Raw genomic sequence first — 17701 nt, 5'->3', positions numbered from 1 at the left:
TTTTTACCTTACGAAGGAGTGATCGGATCTTCATGAAACTTCATATTTAGAAGGACCTCGTAACTCAGATCTCTTATTTTAAATCTCAACCGGATCAAGCGTAATTGGGGGGGGGGGGCAGTTGCGGGGGGGGACCGGAAATCTTAGAAAATACTTAAAGCGGTGAAATCAGGATGAAACTGGATGGGAAGAATAAAAACCTGTCTAATATACGTGACTGACATAACCGGACCGGATCTGCTTTCTTTGGTGGAATTGGAGGGGGGGCGTAATTTCGAAAATTGAGGTGTTTGTAACTTACGAGAGGGTGACCAGATCTTAATGAAATTTGATATTTAGAAGGATCTTGTGCTTTAAAGTTCTTATTTTAAATTCCGACCAGATTCGGTGATGTTGGGGGGAATTGGAGGGGGAAACCGGAATTCTTGGAAAACGTGAATATTGGGGTATTTTTATCTTACGAATAGATGATCGAATCTTAATGAAATTTGATTTTTAGAAAGAATTCATGTCTCAGAGCTCTTATTTCAAATCCCGACCAGATCGTTTGACATTGGGGGGAGGTGGAGGGGGAAATCTTGGAAAAACACTTGGAGTGTAGGAATCGGTATGAAGCTTGGTGGATAGAATAAACAAATGTCCTTGATACGTGATTGACAGAATCGTACTGTATTCGCTCTCTCTGGGGGATTTGGGGGGAGGGGTTCGGTGATTTGGCGAATTTGGTGCTTCTGGACGTGCTAGGACGATGAAAATTGATAGGCGTGTTAGGGAGCTGCACAATTTGACTTGAAAAAGTCGTTTTCCCAGATTCGACCATCTCGGGGGCTGAAGGGGGAGGGAAAATTAGAAAAAATTAGCTATTTATAACTTACGAGTGGGTGATCGGATCTTAATGAATTTTGATATTTAGAAGGACATCGTGACTCAGAGCTCTTATTTTAAATCCTGACCGGCATTAAGAATCTTATTTTTCTTTTTAAATCAATCTATTGATTCATAGAATTTTGTTAGAGCTCTTACCATATGATCGCTTGGCTCTTAGCTCTTCTCGCCTCGTCACAAGTGCCTTATGAGCTCTTAGCTCTTGTTGTTTTAGTGATGGTTTGTTTGTGCCCATGAACGATAAGAAACATCAGAATCAATCAATTAACTGAATAGAATCCGACGGTTAGTTCATTCACTATTAAAGAGTATTACAGAACTCCAAGTCGATATATAAAGCAACAAATCAGACGCTAAAGGGCGAAATGTCGACATTATGTCGACATCCTATCGACTTCGTAATGCTTATTCAAACGTAGGTATTGTCTTAAATATAATAGGCTCCAGTATGATAAATCGTTGAGAAATTACTTACAGTAACCACAATGTTGGCAGCAAGATTGAAGTAAATGGATGTGTGCTCAGATAACCAAGGTTCAACAATGGCTCTTTCTCTGACATTAAAAACACCCGTTCCCCAAGTAAAGTTTGAAAACAGAGACATTATCTGAAAAGAAAAAAAAGCATGTTTATAATGTACTTCTAAATAATTAGAAATTGTACCTGCACCAGCTTTCATGAATTGGGAAAAATAATATGTTTCATAACGTCTGTATTTAACCAATTTCCCTTGAAAGGGAACATGTTTAAAGGTCGGAAGTAATAAAGCTATCATTTTACAGAAGCTGAGTTCTATATTACCAATTTTCAACGAAACTAAAAGTACACCCTGGAATGATCTTAACAACCTGCGCTTAGCTCTCTCTCTCTCTCTCTCTCTCTCTCTCTCTCTCTCTCTCTCTCTCTCTCTCTCTCTCTCTCATTTCAGATGATAGCTCTTATATTAAATCGATACAATAGTCGAACAATGGAAAAGGTAGAAACTGGTTAAAAATAAATATGGAATTAGAACCCTCGGTTTAAGACCGTTATTCAGTTTATTGCAATGCCCCTGTTTTTCTTTATTTAGACCAACTGTCTGCTGGATCTAACTAATTGCATGCCTGGCCATAAAACTGCCGGAATCCCTGCTCTAACATTAAAAATTTCCTTCAGTTCTAAACTGGTACGGGTCGATACATTTAATGGAATTTCGAATAATTTAACTTCCAATACGGAATAACCAGGGAAGTTTTCGTGGGCCGTTGGTTTTTTTTTTCACAACAAGTCTTTGTTATTGAAATAGAACAAACAACATAGAACAAGATTTTCGTGATGACATTTTTAATAAAAAAAACGCCACTGCAAACGTCATTTTTTTAGTTATAGGAAAAAACATCATTATTAGAATGTTTTTTGTCTTACAAAAGTTCAAATACGTCACTTTTGGTTTCACTGCAGGGATACCCACATTTGTCCCTATTTACCATTGCCACAAATATAAAAAACGGACAGCATAGCCAACAGCCGCACAGCTTTTTTGGAATTGGGGATTGATGCGTATTGTCCAAGTATTACTAACAGAGTACTATTAACAGATTAATGTGTATATTATTTCTAATTTTTATTTGTACGTTACCTGTTGTCTCTGACTAAGTCTTGATGCTAAGAACTGTCCTGTACCTGGTGGAAAATACACCGCAGTTATTGTCAAGGAAACCAAAAAGGGATAGATGAAACGACTGAAAAGAAATACAAGCATTATGAACAAGTAGAAGTTGAATAACCATAGAAAACTACAAACATTTCTGTTTTGGATATGCTAACAGTTTTGGTTCATGATGTAGTCTTGTTTAATTAAGGTCAGTAGTGATTACTTAGTCGAAACTAAGTGAAAACATTTCTTTATTCTTCAGGTAAGGCAGGGCTAAAAATTTGGCTAGTTTTGGCTAGATTGGACCATAAGTTCTTATATATATATATATATATATATATATATATATATATATATATATATATATATATATATATATATATATATATATATATATAGTTTCTCTCTTATTCTTGTATTGTGCTGAAGACGGCCCTTGGACATAGGGCCGAAATATCTACAGAAATAATTTCCACTGTCTTGAAATTTTCCCTATTGTCTCTACGTTGTATTTGTTTGTTACGGCAAAATCCTCTCTCTTCTATGCCTGATTAAGTCTAATATTCCCAATTGAATAGGATGCTAAATGCGGGGACCCTTTAATTCAGGTGGTGCTAAGAAAGAAAAGAGGGAATGCTGACTAACCAACGTATTAAGAACTTAGAGTGTTGCTCAACTTAAATTTCTCGACGCAAAATTTCGTAGGAACCAATTTTCTTCTTGAATGAGATTATACTAAAAGTACATCTAATAGTTTTAAACTTCTGACCTCCCCCCCTTAAACAGACGTTTTTGTTTTAGTAAATTTTCCCTCTTTTCAAATTTAAGGGTACTAAAAATCATAAAGAGGCGAAAAAGGTCACCAGAATCATAAGTTCCACAAGAGAAGATCAACTTATCATTTATGCATACCAAGCTCGTATCTTCAAGAATGGAACTGGGATTTCATTTTCTAGGATCAACCCTTACAAAAATTAAATTTTTTTGGTAAGCCTGATAATGATTTCCAGTAAGAAGCTGATAGGAAGCGGATTTAAAATTTTTTTTTTTAGAAGATGAGAATTTATACTAAAGAGAAAGAAAAAGTCCAGTAATAATCCAATACAAATACGCCACTGAGGCTTTTAAAAAATTTGAATTCATTTGGAACATTGTTGTCTCCTTGCCTGAATTCCGGCTAAAATCATAATTTGTGACATCAAGAGCAACAGTAGACATTCCATGTTATGTTATTTTATGTTAATTATGCTCTGTTATTGGGCTCGGACCCCACGCTCCCCCCTGGCAAAAAATTGTTATGCCCTTTACTTTTCCCTTTTGTCTGCTTACTAGAGAGAAGACTAATTCTAAACACACTGTAAACAACTGCAAAGGAAACAAGAGCTAAGAGTTCATATGGCACTTGTGACGATGTCGGAAGAGCCAAGAGCCAGGAGCTCATATGGTATGAGCTCTAGTAAAATTCTAAGAATCAATAGATCAATTTAAAATGAAAATCAAAGGCTTAATGCCAGTCGGGATTTAAAATAAGAGCTCTGAGTCACGAGGTTCTTCTAAATATCAAAATTCATTAAGATCAAATCAACCACTCGTGAGTTAAAAATACCTTAATTTTTCCAAGTTTTCCTCTCCCTTCAGCCCCCCAGATGGTCGAATCGGGGAAAACGACTTTATCAAGTCTATTTGTGCAGCTCCCTGACACGCCTACCAATGTTCATCGTCCTATTACGTCCAGAAGCACCAAACTCGCTAAAGCACTGAACCCCTAACTCCCCCAAAGAGAGTAGTTCCAGTCCGGTTGGTCAATCAAGTATCTACGACATTTATAAGCGTTTTCCAAGATTTCCAGTAATCTACTCCAACTCCCCCTAGTGTCAACAGATCTAGTCGGGATTTGAAATAAGAGTTCTGGGACATGAGTTCCTTCTAAATATCAAATTTCATTCAGATCCGATTACCCGTTTTTATTTTAAAAATACCTCAAATTTTCTAATTTTTCCAAGTTAACACCCCCCAGCCCCCAGAGAGAACGGATCCGTTTCAATTATTTCAATCATGTATCTATAGCTTGTGCTTATTTTTTCCATCAAGTTTTATCCCGATCTCTCCACTTTATGTGTTTTCCAAGATTTCCGGTTTCCAATATTTCTTTTTCCTCCCTCAGCCCTGGATCCGATTCGAATTGAAAATAGATCATCTGAGACTTAAGGTCCTTCTATATATAAAGTTTTGTTAAGATCCAATCACCCATTCGTATGATAAATATACCTCAATTTTCACATTTTTCCAGAATTCCGATTTCCCCCTCCAGCTCCTCTAAACGTTACCGGATCTGGTCGGGATTTATAATGAGAGCTCTAAAGCACAAGATTCTTAAAGCACTAAAGCACTATTCTAAAGCACTCTAAAGCACTAGATTCTAAAGCACTAAATATCAAATTGCATTAAGATCTGATCACGCGTTCGTGAGTCACAAACACCATATTTTTTTCTAATTTTTACAAATTACTCCCCCCCCCCGCCAACTCCATCAATGAGAGCGGATCAGGTCCGGCAATGTCAGTCATGTATATTGGACTTGTGCTTATTCTTCCCACCAAGTTTCATCCTGATCTTTCCGCTTGAAGCCTTTTCCAAGATTTCGGCCCAATGTCACCGGATTCGGTCGGGATTTAAAATATGAGCTTTGAGACACAATATGCTTCTAAATATGAAATTTCATTAAGATCCGATCACCCGTTCGTAAGTTAAAAATACCTCATTTCTTTCTAGTTTTTCCGATTTAACCGTCCCCCCACTATCCCCTCCCCAGATGGTCGAATCGGGGAAACGACAATTTCTGATCTAATCTGGTTACTGATACGCCTGCCAAATGTCATCGTTCTAGCTTACCTGGAAGTGCCTAAACTAGCAAAACAGGGACAGACCGACCGACAGAATTTGCGATCGCTACATGTCACTTGGTAGATACCAAGTGCCATAAAAACATGCGTATTTTGTATAGCAGTTAATTATACTTGTTCCCTCAGGACAATTTTTAAAATTTTGCTTAGTTGGTTCCTATTTAATAAAGTTTACTTTTTTCAGTAAATCACATAATTCTTCAACGCATAAACGATAATAAAACGATAATAAGCCTAATAACTTTCGGAATTTATCTTGATTGGATCAAAAAGTGAATGGAAGTAAGTTTTCTTAAGACTTATAAAACTAATTGTAGATTATCGAAAAATAGCTACATTGAGTGGTTATCAAAGAATCATATAAATTAGTACACAGAAATGTAGAATGACGCAGCATACTATGACGATAAACACTCCAATCAAACAGTCCAAATAGCGACAGTAAACTTAACTGTGTACCGTAAATATGTATGGAAATAAACCATAATTGCCCGCTATTGGCTTTTAAGCGTTTTCTTTCTCTCATTTAAAGGGACACTATATGGCCTAAGAAAAAAAAAATCTTTATTGCCAATTTGTCGTCAAGATTCTATATATTTTGACGATTCTATATCTATATATATAAAAATAAGTTGTCTGTCTGTGGATCTGTGGATCAGGTGACGTCATGTTTCTGTGTCGGCTGACGTCATGAAATTAGTTGTCGTCATTTTTGCTTTGACGGTGACGTCATTCAAGTTATATAAGACACATGTTCACGTAGAAATCTATTAATGTTTAAGTTTACAATGACTGATGAAGATGCTCAAAGAGTCTATGCCAAAGAACTTGCTGCTGATAGCTCCTCGGCACGCTTTCTTTTCTGACTTTCTCTATCAGCAGCAAGTTTTTTGGCATAGACTCTTTGAGCATCTTCATCAGTCATTGTAAACTTAAACATTAATAGATTTCTACGTGAACATATGTCTTATATAACTTGAATGACGTCACCGTCAAAGCAAAAATGACGGCAACTAATTTCATCGAGACCTTGAGGAGTGAACAGCCCATTTCATACATGAAGTAATTTCTATTTGTTTTAAGTTTCAGTGTCGCTCCTTACTTTCAGTTAAAAATACCTGTTTTTTTCATTTAATTTCTGAACGTTTTTGAATTAATGCATGTTTGATTTCGGCTCTCCGCACATGAGTAATTAAAACTAAATTCACGTATTATTTTTTTTTTTGCTAAGTGGCTTTCTCTTGGTTTTGATCAGACGATTTTGGAAAAAGGGTGAGGGGGAGGCCTAGTTGCCCTCAAATTTTTGTAGCTACTTAAAAAGGCAACTAGATTTTTAATTTCTAACAAACGTTTTTATTAGTAAAAATATATTTAACTTACGAATTAACCTACGTAATGAACTTCTATATTTGTATATTATTGTTATGTATATGAGAGGGTTTGCCCCCTCATTAATACTCCGCTCTTAACACTAAAGCTTTAATTCTGTCCCTTCTTTAAGAATGACCCCTGAATCACAAAGGCCATAGAATAAATAGTTGATGCTACTAAAAATACTTAAGCGTAAAGAGTGAGGTATTTAGGAGGAGATGAAACCCTCATATGCGTAATAATCTCTATTCGTTTTAAGTTTTAATGCTGCTACTTACTTTTAGTTGAAAAAAACTTTTCATTTTTTTAAATAATGCTAGAAAATCCTGCGCCCCCATCACGGAATTTTTCTTCCCCCTTGAAAAATTCCTCCAAGGGAAGATCCTCCCACGTAGCCCTCTCCCCTCAACCTCCTCCAAACGAAAAATCCTCCTGAAAACGCCTGCACACTTCCCTATAACCATTATTGTATGTAAACACTGGTCAAAGTTTGTAACTTGCAACCCCTCCCCAGGGGACTGTTGGGGAGTAAGTCTTTCCCAAAGACATAGTTATTATGTTTTTGACTATTTTGAACAAAATACCTATTTCAAAATTTTGATCCATTGACTTCGGGAAAAATGAGCGTGGGAGGAGGCCTATGCCCCCCAATTTTTTGGTCACTTAATAACGGCACTAGAACTTTGAATTTCACTTATAATAAGCCCTCTCGCAACATTCTAGGACCACTTGGTCTATACGATCACCCCTGGGGATATATATATATATATATATATATATATATATATATATATATATATATATATATATATATATATATATATATATATATATATATATATATATATATATATATATATATATATATATATATATATATATATATATATATATATATTGAGGGGGCTATATGGGAGGATCTTTCCTTGGAGGAATATTTCATGGGGGAAGAAAAATTCAATGAAAAGGGCGCAGGATTTTCTAGCATTACTATTAAAAAAAAACAAAAACAATGAAAATATAAACATGAAAAAGTTTTTTCAATTGAAAGTAAGTAGAAGCATTAAAACAAACAGAGATTATTACGCATATGAGGGGTTTAAAAATACTTTAGCATAAAGAGCGAGGTATTTAGGAGGAGATAAATGCTTCGCTCTTTATGCTAATAATTTTTTAAGTAATTTCAACTATTTATTCTACCGCCTTTCTGATTCAGGGGTCATTCTTATAGAATTGGGACAAAACAAGATTTAATGTGAAGGGCGAGGTATTAACGAGGGGACCAACCCCCTCATATATATAATCAAAAATATAATAATATAAAATTTTGTTACGTAAGTTAATTCTTAAGTTACGTATATTTTTTAGTAATAAAAACGTTCGTTAAAAATTAAAAGATCTAGTTGCCTTTTTAAGTAACCGAAAAATTGGAGGGCGACTAAGCCTCCTTCCCCACCCCTTATTTCTCAAAATCGTCTGGTCAAAACTAAGAGAAAGCCATTTAGCCAAAAAAAGAAATAATAAGCAAATTTCATTTTAATAATTTATGTACGGAGAGCCAGAATCAGACATGCATTAATTCAAAAACTTTCAGAAATTAAATAAAAAAAAAAACAAGTTTTTTGAAATGAAAGTAAGGAGCGACGTTAAGACTCAAAACGAACAGAAATTACTCCGTATATGAAAGGGGCTTTTCCTCCTCGACACCCTGTCCTTGCGCTAAAGTTTGATTCTTTCTCGCAACTCTACTTCTTAAAACAACAAAAAACTTTAGCGTAAAGAGCGGGGTGTCGAGGAGGAAAAGCCCCTTTTATATACGGAGTAATTTCTGTTCGTTTTAAGTTTTAATGTCGCTCCTTACTTTCATTTCAAAATCTTGTTTTTTATTTAATATATATATATTTATATATATTTATAAAGGTACGCGTCAAGGTGCTATTTCTTCGCCTGCTCTTTATAACAACGGTGTCCTAGATTCTCAATCTAAAATTTAAAATGCTTATCTTCATGCATTGAGGTAGCAACAAACATGACACTTGTGTGTTATGCGGATGATTTCCTTAATCTTAGCAGGTCATTACAGTGTATCGAAGAAAACTTCAGCATACTCGGAGAGTGATTATTCTACATTGGGGTTTGAACTCAACTCAGAGAAATTTTAGATTCTTTTATTTAATTGGGGTAAATCGGGTCCCACATCGTCAGTCCAACTGGGACGTCCTTTAGAAAAGCTAGTTGTAAAACTTGTTTGTCTCGGTGTAACAATTGACCCATTCTAAATCAAACCTGTTTGCTGCTGATTTCTCACCTTGAAAAAAGAAAATGTGGACGTTTTATGCTTCAGCTGTCCAAAAAAAAAAACAAAAAAAAAAACGTTTCAACCGAATAATCCTCGCTAAACTGTATAATTCAACTGCACTGCCACATTGTCTATACGCAACACAATTTTGGAAGATTTTATCACAAACAGATAAACGTAAACTCCGTTCAGTGTATTTAAACTTGCAAAATATTTACTTCATTTACCCCAGTGGACTTGAAATTCAACATTAAGGCAGGACGGACTCTCAATTAATCTTCCTATACCTCCCATGTTAAACATTTTGGGTTCGCCTGACGTTCCTGAATTAGTGATTTCGGCGGTTTTTATCTCAATAAAATAAAACAAATCTGGTGAATATTTTGATCTAATCAAATCTTAAAGCCGACAATTTTTTTTTATAATTCCAAAATAATTATAAAACCTATTTCGGGTTTGCATTCTAGATTCCTATACTTGAGACTGTTGTTGTGAGGTATCAAAAAATAGAGCAAAAAATTTTCTATTCAACAATCAGAAGCTTATTTCTATAATATATACTTCCTGGCTGCAGTCCCTTCAAATACTTAAGATACTTCTGTTCTAAGGTCAGAAATTCCCCTAAAAAGACTAGAGCCAGCTGTAATCGGAGCGTGTGAGAATGCATAAATTACACCAAGGGACTAGCCACTAGGATTGTTCAGGAGCGATTCAGTCAAGTATTAGTTAGCTATAACCTATTTAAACAGAGTCTAGAGAATAAGTAGCGTGCAGACATCAAACTGTCGGCTAATAAATACGTATAAAAAATTATATTGTATAAATAATTACTACAAGAATTGCTAAGAATGGCCTGCACCTAATAGTAATTTTGAGTGATGAACCCCTTAAGTTCAACTTTCTTATGTTTGTTTTGTTGAAGAGACGAAGAAAACTTATACCTTTGTATTTGACCGAGTTGCCGCCTAAGAAAAAGAATTGACTAGGGAGTAAAATACTTGGACTTCGGCTAGGCCTCAATTTATTGGTCACTTAAAAAGGGAACTAAAACTTTTAATTTTCGTTAGAATGAGCCCTCTCCCGATATTCTAGGACCACTGGTTCGGTACGATCACCAATAAAAAAAAACAAATATACACGCATCCGTGATTTTTCTTCTGGGAAAAAATACAAAATTCCACATTTTTACAGATAGGAACTTGTAACCTCTAATTAGGGTTTTTTGATACGCTGAATCTGACGGTGGAATTTTCATTAAGATTCTACCACTTTTAGGGGGTATTTCAATCTTTTTCCAAAATTAAGGCACATTTTTCAGGCTCGTGAATTTTGATAGGTAGGATTAAAGTTAATGAAACTTATTGTTTGAGATCAGCATAAAAATTCGATTCTTTTGATGTATTTATTACTATCAAAATTCCATTTTTTAGAGTTTTGGTTACTATTGAGCCGGGTCGCTCCTTAAAGTTCGTTATCACGAGCTGTTTTATATTTAACGTTGTATGTATGTAAAAGTTGTTCAGTGTCTTATAGATGTTCTTTATTAATCGTTCTGATAGTTGTGATGTCTCTGTTTTTCTTTCTCTCATTCTTTTTTTTTTGTCGTTTTTGCTATTTACTCTGTCATTATATCCTTTTGTATTGTGTGACGGGTAAGTATATATATATATATATATATATATATATATATATATATATATATATATATATATATATATATATATATATATATATATATATATATATATATATATATATATATATATATATATAATATATATATATATATATATATATATATATATACATATATATATATATATATATATATATATATATATATATATATATATATATATATATATATATATATATATATATATATATATATATATATATATATATATATATATATATATATATATATATATATATATATATACATATATATATATATATATATATATATATATATATATATATATATATATATATATATATATATATATATGTATATATATATATATATATATATTATATATATATATATATATATATATATATATATATATATATATATATATATATATATATATATATATATATATATATACATATATATATATATATATATATATATATATATATATATATATATATATATATATATATATATATATATATATATATATGTGCGTGTGTGTGAGTATAAACTAAAGTAACTGATAATATTTGCTCAAATTGAAATCAAAATTGATCTAAACGCTTAATAATACGGTGAATTAAACAATTGAATATATACTTACTTTCTGGCAAAAAAAGCCTTCAAACATTTGCAGTTTCGGAGGAACATTACATATTGTCTATGACAAAATACGAATATAGCTCCTAAAAGCCCACAAAGCATCCTGAAATATAAAACTGTATCTTAATAAACAAATATTAACAGAATATCAAAATAAATATCAAAATAATAAGATATCTTATATCAAAACAAATATCAAAATTAAGCATATATCTCGTGTATACCTTGAAATAATCATAAAATTAAGCTAAATAATAGTATATACCTCGACTATTTTTAAATCTATTTAATCTTTCATTCAAATCATTCTGTTGTTGTTATTTTCTTAGGGGTGTGGGTTCAGACTTTTGTTTAAATTCTGTTTCTGTTACTTTGGAATTTTTCTTTTACTAATTCCATAGTTATTCGTTCTTAAGGATAAGTCTTTTTAAAATAAGTCTACCAGATACGAACAAATGATAAGCAAGCAAATGAAAACAAATAATTTGTTATCAGAACAAATGATAAGTCTACCCCTCTTACAAGGGGTAGACTTGGGTCCCTTGCCTACTCCTCTCCCACTATTTGCATAAAGGAGGCTCTTTTGGTTTCTCCTATAATAACTGTACTTTCCAAGCAATTCACCAAATTTTCGGAATTTTTGAAAGTTTGGCTCATCATAATAAAGAGTTTCGAGTTGTTTTTCTTCTTTTTCATCTTTTTTTTTTATGGAGTAATATAATTGCTAAACAATAAAACATCATAAAACACTTTAGTCTTTTCAAAAATTAATTTAAAAAATTTTAACAAAAGAACTTTTTGAAAGAAAAATAAAGACTACATTAAACCAAAAATAATCAGAAATAAAGTTAAATAATTCTTTAAGCGTAAGACTACCACAAATCCACATCAATAAATAAATAAAACCCAAAAACCAAAAGAAATAACGATAAATAACTGAGTCAGATTCAAAACGAGCAGAAACTAAGATTAGCACCAATGACACCACTCATGCCTTCTTAAGACAGAACATAATTAGTACTTTACTGAAAACTATCCTTATTTCGAACTGAATGTTTCTATTTCTCGTAATATTATAAGAAACACCATTATGACCAAGATTACTGAAAAATCAAAAAATGACTGTGGATTGACGTTTAAATAAATATCTACTGACATTTATTCCTGAAATTTTAGTAATTTTGGATCAATTAAAGTTAAAAAAGGGAAAACATTTAAAATAATTTTTATTTTAATTCAAGTGCAGATTATGTCCTGGTCTTCAGCACAGCCGTTCCTAGGGTTGGTGGTGCCCAGGGGAAAATCAATTATAGCACCCCTCCGCGCCTCAAATTTAATTATAAAGCTGAATCAGAGTGAAATTTTGATCAAAGTACGCAATCCCCCTGCCGTAGTACCCCTATACCTCGGTTCAGGTGCCCAAGACAGTCCACCCGGTCCCCTTTAAGAGTGACTCTGGTCTTCAGAAGGCATGGGGGCGTCAGACCTTCTCATCTTAGTTTCTGCTCGTTTTGAATTTGACTCTGTTATTTATTATAATTTCTATTCGTTTTAGGTTTCAGTTATTTATTGATGGTGATCTGTGATAGTTCTATGCTTGGAAATTTATTTGACTTTATTTCTGCTCATTTTTGGCTTAATCTAGCTCATTGCTATTCTTTGACAAATTTCTGGTATTCTGTATTTAAGAAGACTTCAATATATTCCTATTCTTCTTTTTTCCTAGAAAAAAAGGTCAGACGAATATGGCGGGTGATTCTAAGCTTCGATGCTAAATTCGTTTAATTTTTGGACACTAATTTGTGAAACGGGTAGACAGGTTTGGTCGTTGAGCGAAATCGGACCTCTTCTATTGACCAGTGCCTCTTCTACCGATTTACTCACAATGGGACGCTGCTGTGATGGTCTGGCCCGATTGCAGAAAGCTGTATTGAATCATACCAGTCACTGACCACTATACAATAGCCATGGTCTTATTTTGGTGGGTTTTCACGATTAAGAATCGTCTGGGCGGTTCAACGTTGTCCAACCCCTGTCCTAAAAACTTTGGCAATCAAAAACGAGCAGAAATTCATTAAAAACAACTTCTCGAAAAAAAGTTTTCCAAAGATAAGTAAAGAGCCATATTAAACTTAAGACAAGCAGAGATAAGCATTGTAATAATTCAAACTCAAAACGATCAGAAATTGCTATCAAAGAATAAATGAAAACTGAAATGAACAGAAAGTAAAGCAAATGATTATATCAAACATTAAGATAACAGATACTGATATAGATGAATAAATAAATCTTATAACAAGAAAAAATTTAATTGAATGTCAAAGTCAAACTACAAACTTAAGTTTCCCTTTCCTTTTACGGTTCTCTTTCCTTTCTCCTAACCGTAAAAGTTCTAAAGCCTTTTGAGCCTTTTGCTTGGGGTCTTGATAAAAATTATGCAATTAAATCAAATTTATGCCTGAAATCTAAGGCAACAAGATAAAAAAAAAATTAAGTTTTAAAGAGAAAGAGGGTTGAAATGTGATTCTTCATAGTTCATAGTTTTATTTATTAAAAGAGGGTCTAATACTTACAGATCTAGTCCCCTTCTTAAGTAACAAAAGAAATCGCTCCAAAAATTGCCCCATTCAAGTATTTTGGCTCGTAGAACCCTAATTTTCGCCTGAACAGAGCCCAAATATCATTCAACATGGATTCTGAGATCCATCAAAAGGGTGCTTATATAGCCTCCCAGTCTCAGGAGCCACACTGGGTTGCAGCATACCGTTTGTTCCTGAACGTGAATGCAGTATATAAAAAAAAAACGAGCAGCTATTTAACAATGGATTTCTCTTATGAAGAGGGGCAGTGACTTCGTTTGAGTGAGCAGGGTGAGGGCAGTTGCTCCCCTTCAATAATGAGGAGAAAAATTTATTATATGTCCCATGCCCCTTGACTATCAGGATATGAACCCCTCTATCCCCAATAAAAATGCTGGAGACACGTCCCTGAAGAAGGATGCTTAAACTGTAAAACAATTTCTTAGGCCCATATTTTCAAGCGTTGAAAAAGCAAATTTTTTCAAATTTTTATCAGTGAAAATTAAAACAAACAAAATTACTATGACTGAATAAATGAAATTTAAACCGAGCAGAAATTAAAATCAATCATCACACCAAACTTTAAACAGTAGCATCACTAGGGGGCAAGGAGTTGTCCCGAGTGCAGCATCTCTTGGGGTGCCTTTTAAATAAACATATCTATTTTCTTTTTAATTTTCGGGGTAGCCTATTTGGATACATAAAAGCCAACAGCATTTTTGAGGATTAACTTTTATTTTGAGTGGAAGGGAGGGGTTAAAAACGCTCATGTTGGCAGGTTATCAAAATGTTGCACAATCTCAAAAATGGCATTGATGATCAAATTGAACTTCCTTTGAGTGTTTGGGGGAGTGACTGGACCTCAGATTTCAGCTATTGGAAGAAGCAGAGGAGAACAGGTAGACTGTACATTTTTGCCTCCAATCTGTCAAAAAGTTTTTGCACTATAAGTCACTATTGAACTAAAACCTATTCATGAACTAAAACCTATTCGCGATTTAAAATCAAAAGAACCACGTGTAAACAGCCTATCAGATCGATATTCCGTATCAGTGATATTCCGAATTGCCTAAGGGATGGCTTTAGAATTTGAGGGAGGTATTAAGGGATCAAATGCACCGTGGAATTTGATTTAGGGAACGATTTGTAAATTAGTTAAAGATCCTACATGTAAAAATAGATTACTGATGTAGCCCATCTACTGGATCTCAGGAATGGCTTGAGCGATCAAGCTGAAACTTTTGTAGTGTGACAGGAGAGCAATGGAACACTGAATTTTGAATTTATGGGATGGGAATCAACAGATTTCGATGTTTTACCTCCTTAGACGCTTTAACACTTTAGACCCTAATAGGAATTAGGACCAATACAGTGTGAAGTATCAAGGCAGATCAGAGTACATCACGTGTACCCAAGTTATCAAAATGAGACATATGCAATATCTCACGAACGACTTGGACGTTTGATTTAAAAATTTTAAAGGCTCAAAGGCGGGGTTATATAAGGAGCACAGGCAGATGAATCCTACTTAGAGGACTCCAATCATGAAGACTGAAAATCCTAATATAACGGTGCATTATGTGTGAAACTTTGAAGTGTCTTGCTTTTAGATGTCTATTTTGCTTAGGTTCAGGTCTTATTGAAAAACCAGGGTAAACAGACAGAATCCAATCTTAAGCACCCAATCATGGTTCTACTATATATTAGGATTAAAAAAGCAGCACTGCAGTTACTATAATCATTATTCAGTTGAAATATCACTAAATTAAAAATAATACATTGTTAGTTTAATTAAGGCAAATAAAAAACTGTCATCCCTTATCGTTGTATTTACGTCTGAATGATTTTCTAGATGACGGCAATGTTTCATCTGTATCTGACATATCAGTTTGATCTTGGCGCTCTTCTAAACGTGAGCTATCAATACTCCTATCGAAGAGTTACAGCTATAAAAAAGACAAGAAAAAAATCGAAGAAATTTTTCAAAGAGTGTAATTTAACACACTTTATGCTTTTGCTTTGGTAAGAAGTTCACAAAATCCTTTTAAGGAGCGACCCTTTTAAGCCTGTAGACTAATTCAAGTTCAAAGAGAAAAAAAAACGATTCAGCTATTATTTTTAGTTTGACCAAACCAAAGCCATGTTCTCAATTACAAAAAGACCTTGAAGAAAATAAACTGGGTACTTACCCAAATATAGAGTAAATGAAAAGCTCGTGTGGATCATATGGAAGCTCCAAAAAGTTTGTCCTAAAGATGGCAGTAATCGTATCTAAAAGCAAAAACATTGACATCATACAACTGCCTAGTCGAATACGACAACCAGCTCTTAAATATAGTAATTAAAAAAAAAATAATATTGAGGAAAACAGTAGACTTTAATGACATTCAATTTTGAATCTTAAAATTAAAAGTTGCTAGATATACCAAGAAATGGAAACAGTGAAAAAGAAAAAGATAATAGCAAATCAAGATAACTTCTTTTCTATCCTCGACAAAAAGCTGCCGCTCCTTCCTCAGCAATATTAACTATTAAATACCTTAAAATGCTACTCACCATGGTCTTCATACCAGTATGCCAGAAGCCTAAAAGTCAGTGTGCCAAAAACAGCTGAGTAGAAGCCTCTCCAATAGCTGCGTATAGCGAAGAAAACTGACGTTACCTCTATACTGAACAAAACTCCTGTAAATTAAAGTTATAGAAAATTTATAATAAGGTAATTGAATCAAATAATAAATGTAAAAAATAATCAAAGGAGAGACAATGGCCATATTCTCTGAAACTGGAATTTTTGAAAAATCACGAGTGCTCAAAATTCATTTCACTAAACAAGATTTGCAACCTTTTTAAAAAAATAATATTTTTTTCTGCTCGAAGAAATACAAGGAAAATATCGAATAAATCCAATGCCCAAAAATATCGCAATTGTAACAAATTCAAAATAGTGCATCATCATATGAATTATGTATATCATAGATCAGTTGCTGTTTGGGTTGCAGCGGTAGCTAGCAACCTAGTAAGAGACAATCACGTCCCATAGTAAAAACTCCTAAAACTAGGTCTGATCAAAAACAAAGAACTACACTAATAGAACTGCCTTGTCCAATACGCCTATATAGGAAACTAACTGTCCCTTGGCCTGAATAACAAGGAAAATATATTAGTTTGAAAATCAAGAAAAGTGGCTACAACGACGATGGCCTATTCTGCATCGACGTCATCTTTTTTCAGTTTTTTTGCCTCAATTAGCTCGGCTCTAGAAAATCATAGAGAGCTTTTTGATGGCGCATTTGAAAGGAAATTTATGTGTTTAAAACATTTAATAATTAACAAATAATTTCAGAACAAAACTATTTTTTTACGAAAAACGACATTTTCTATAGCTCTGTAGTAGTAAATATTAGTAGCATCTGCTTACCTCCTGGAACCAGAATTTTTTTTAGCTTGACTCCTGAAGTGCTAATCTCTCTAATGTTTTGCTTTATTTCCACCGAATTTTTTTTTTATTATTTTAGTTGTCAGTTCAGGATCGCTAAGGTTATTATGTAAACTGCAAAAAATATTTATGGTGACTAAGCAATAAATTTAATTTTTTAATTAAAACTATAAAAACACATGACAATTTTAAAACTAGTTTCACTTATCACGTCATGTAAGACGTAATAAGTGAATCCAATACTGACTGATACACGTTTATCTTTCGACAAAATAATTTTATTTTATTTA

At 33.4% G+C, this 17701-nt stretch overlaps 1 protein-coding gene across 2 annotated transcripts in view; it reads right to left on the bottom strand.

The window, feature by feature from the left end:
- Window positions 1-17701, bottom strand: part of LOC136027143 (chloride channel protein 2-like) — a 78525-nt gene that overhangs the window by 33449 nt on the left and 27375 nt on the right. For both annotated transcript variants that reach the window (XM_065704112.1, XM_065704111.1), the window contains exons 6-10: window positions 16532-16657; window positions 16165-16246; window positions 11398-11499; window positions 2504-2606; window positions 1361-1492 (exon numbers count right to left, since the gene is read on the bottom strand). In XM_065704112.1, the coding sequence (XP_065560184.1) occupies window positions 1361-1492; window positions 2504-2606; window positions 11398-11499; window positions 16165-16246; window positions 16532-16657 (545 nt within the window). The remainder of the gene's footprint in view (window positions 1-1360; window positions 1493-2503; window positions 2607-11397; window positions 11500-16164; window positions 16247-16531; window positions 16658-17701) is intronic.

The sequence above is a fragment of the Artemia franciscana genome, chromosome 5 (assembly GCF_032884065.1).
Source record: "Artemia franciscana chromosome 5, ASM3288406v1, whole genome shotgun sequence".
Taxonomy (NCBI): Eukaryota; Metazoa; Arthropoda; class Branchiopoda; order Anostraca; family Artemiidae; genus Artemia; species Artemia franciscana.
The sequence above is the reverse complement of the archived record's forward strand: the minus strand, read 5'-3'. Positions and strand labels throughout refer to the sequence as shown.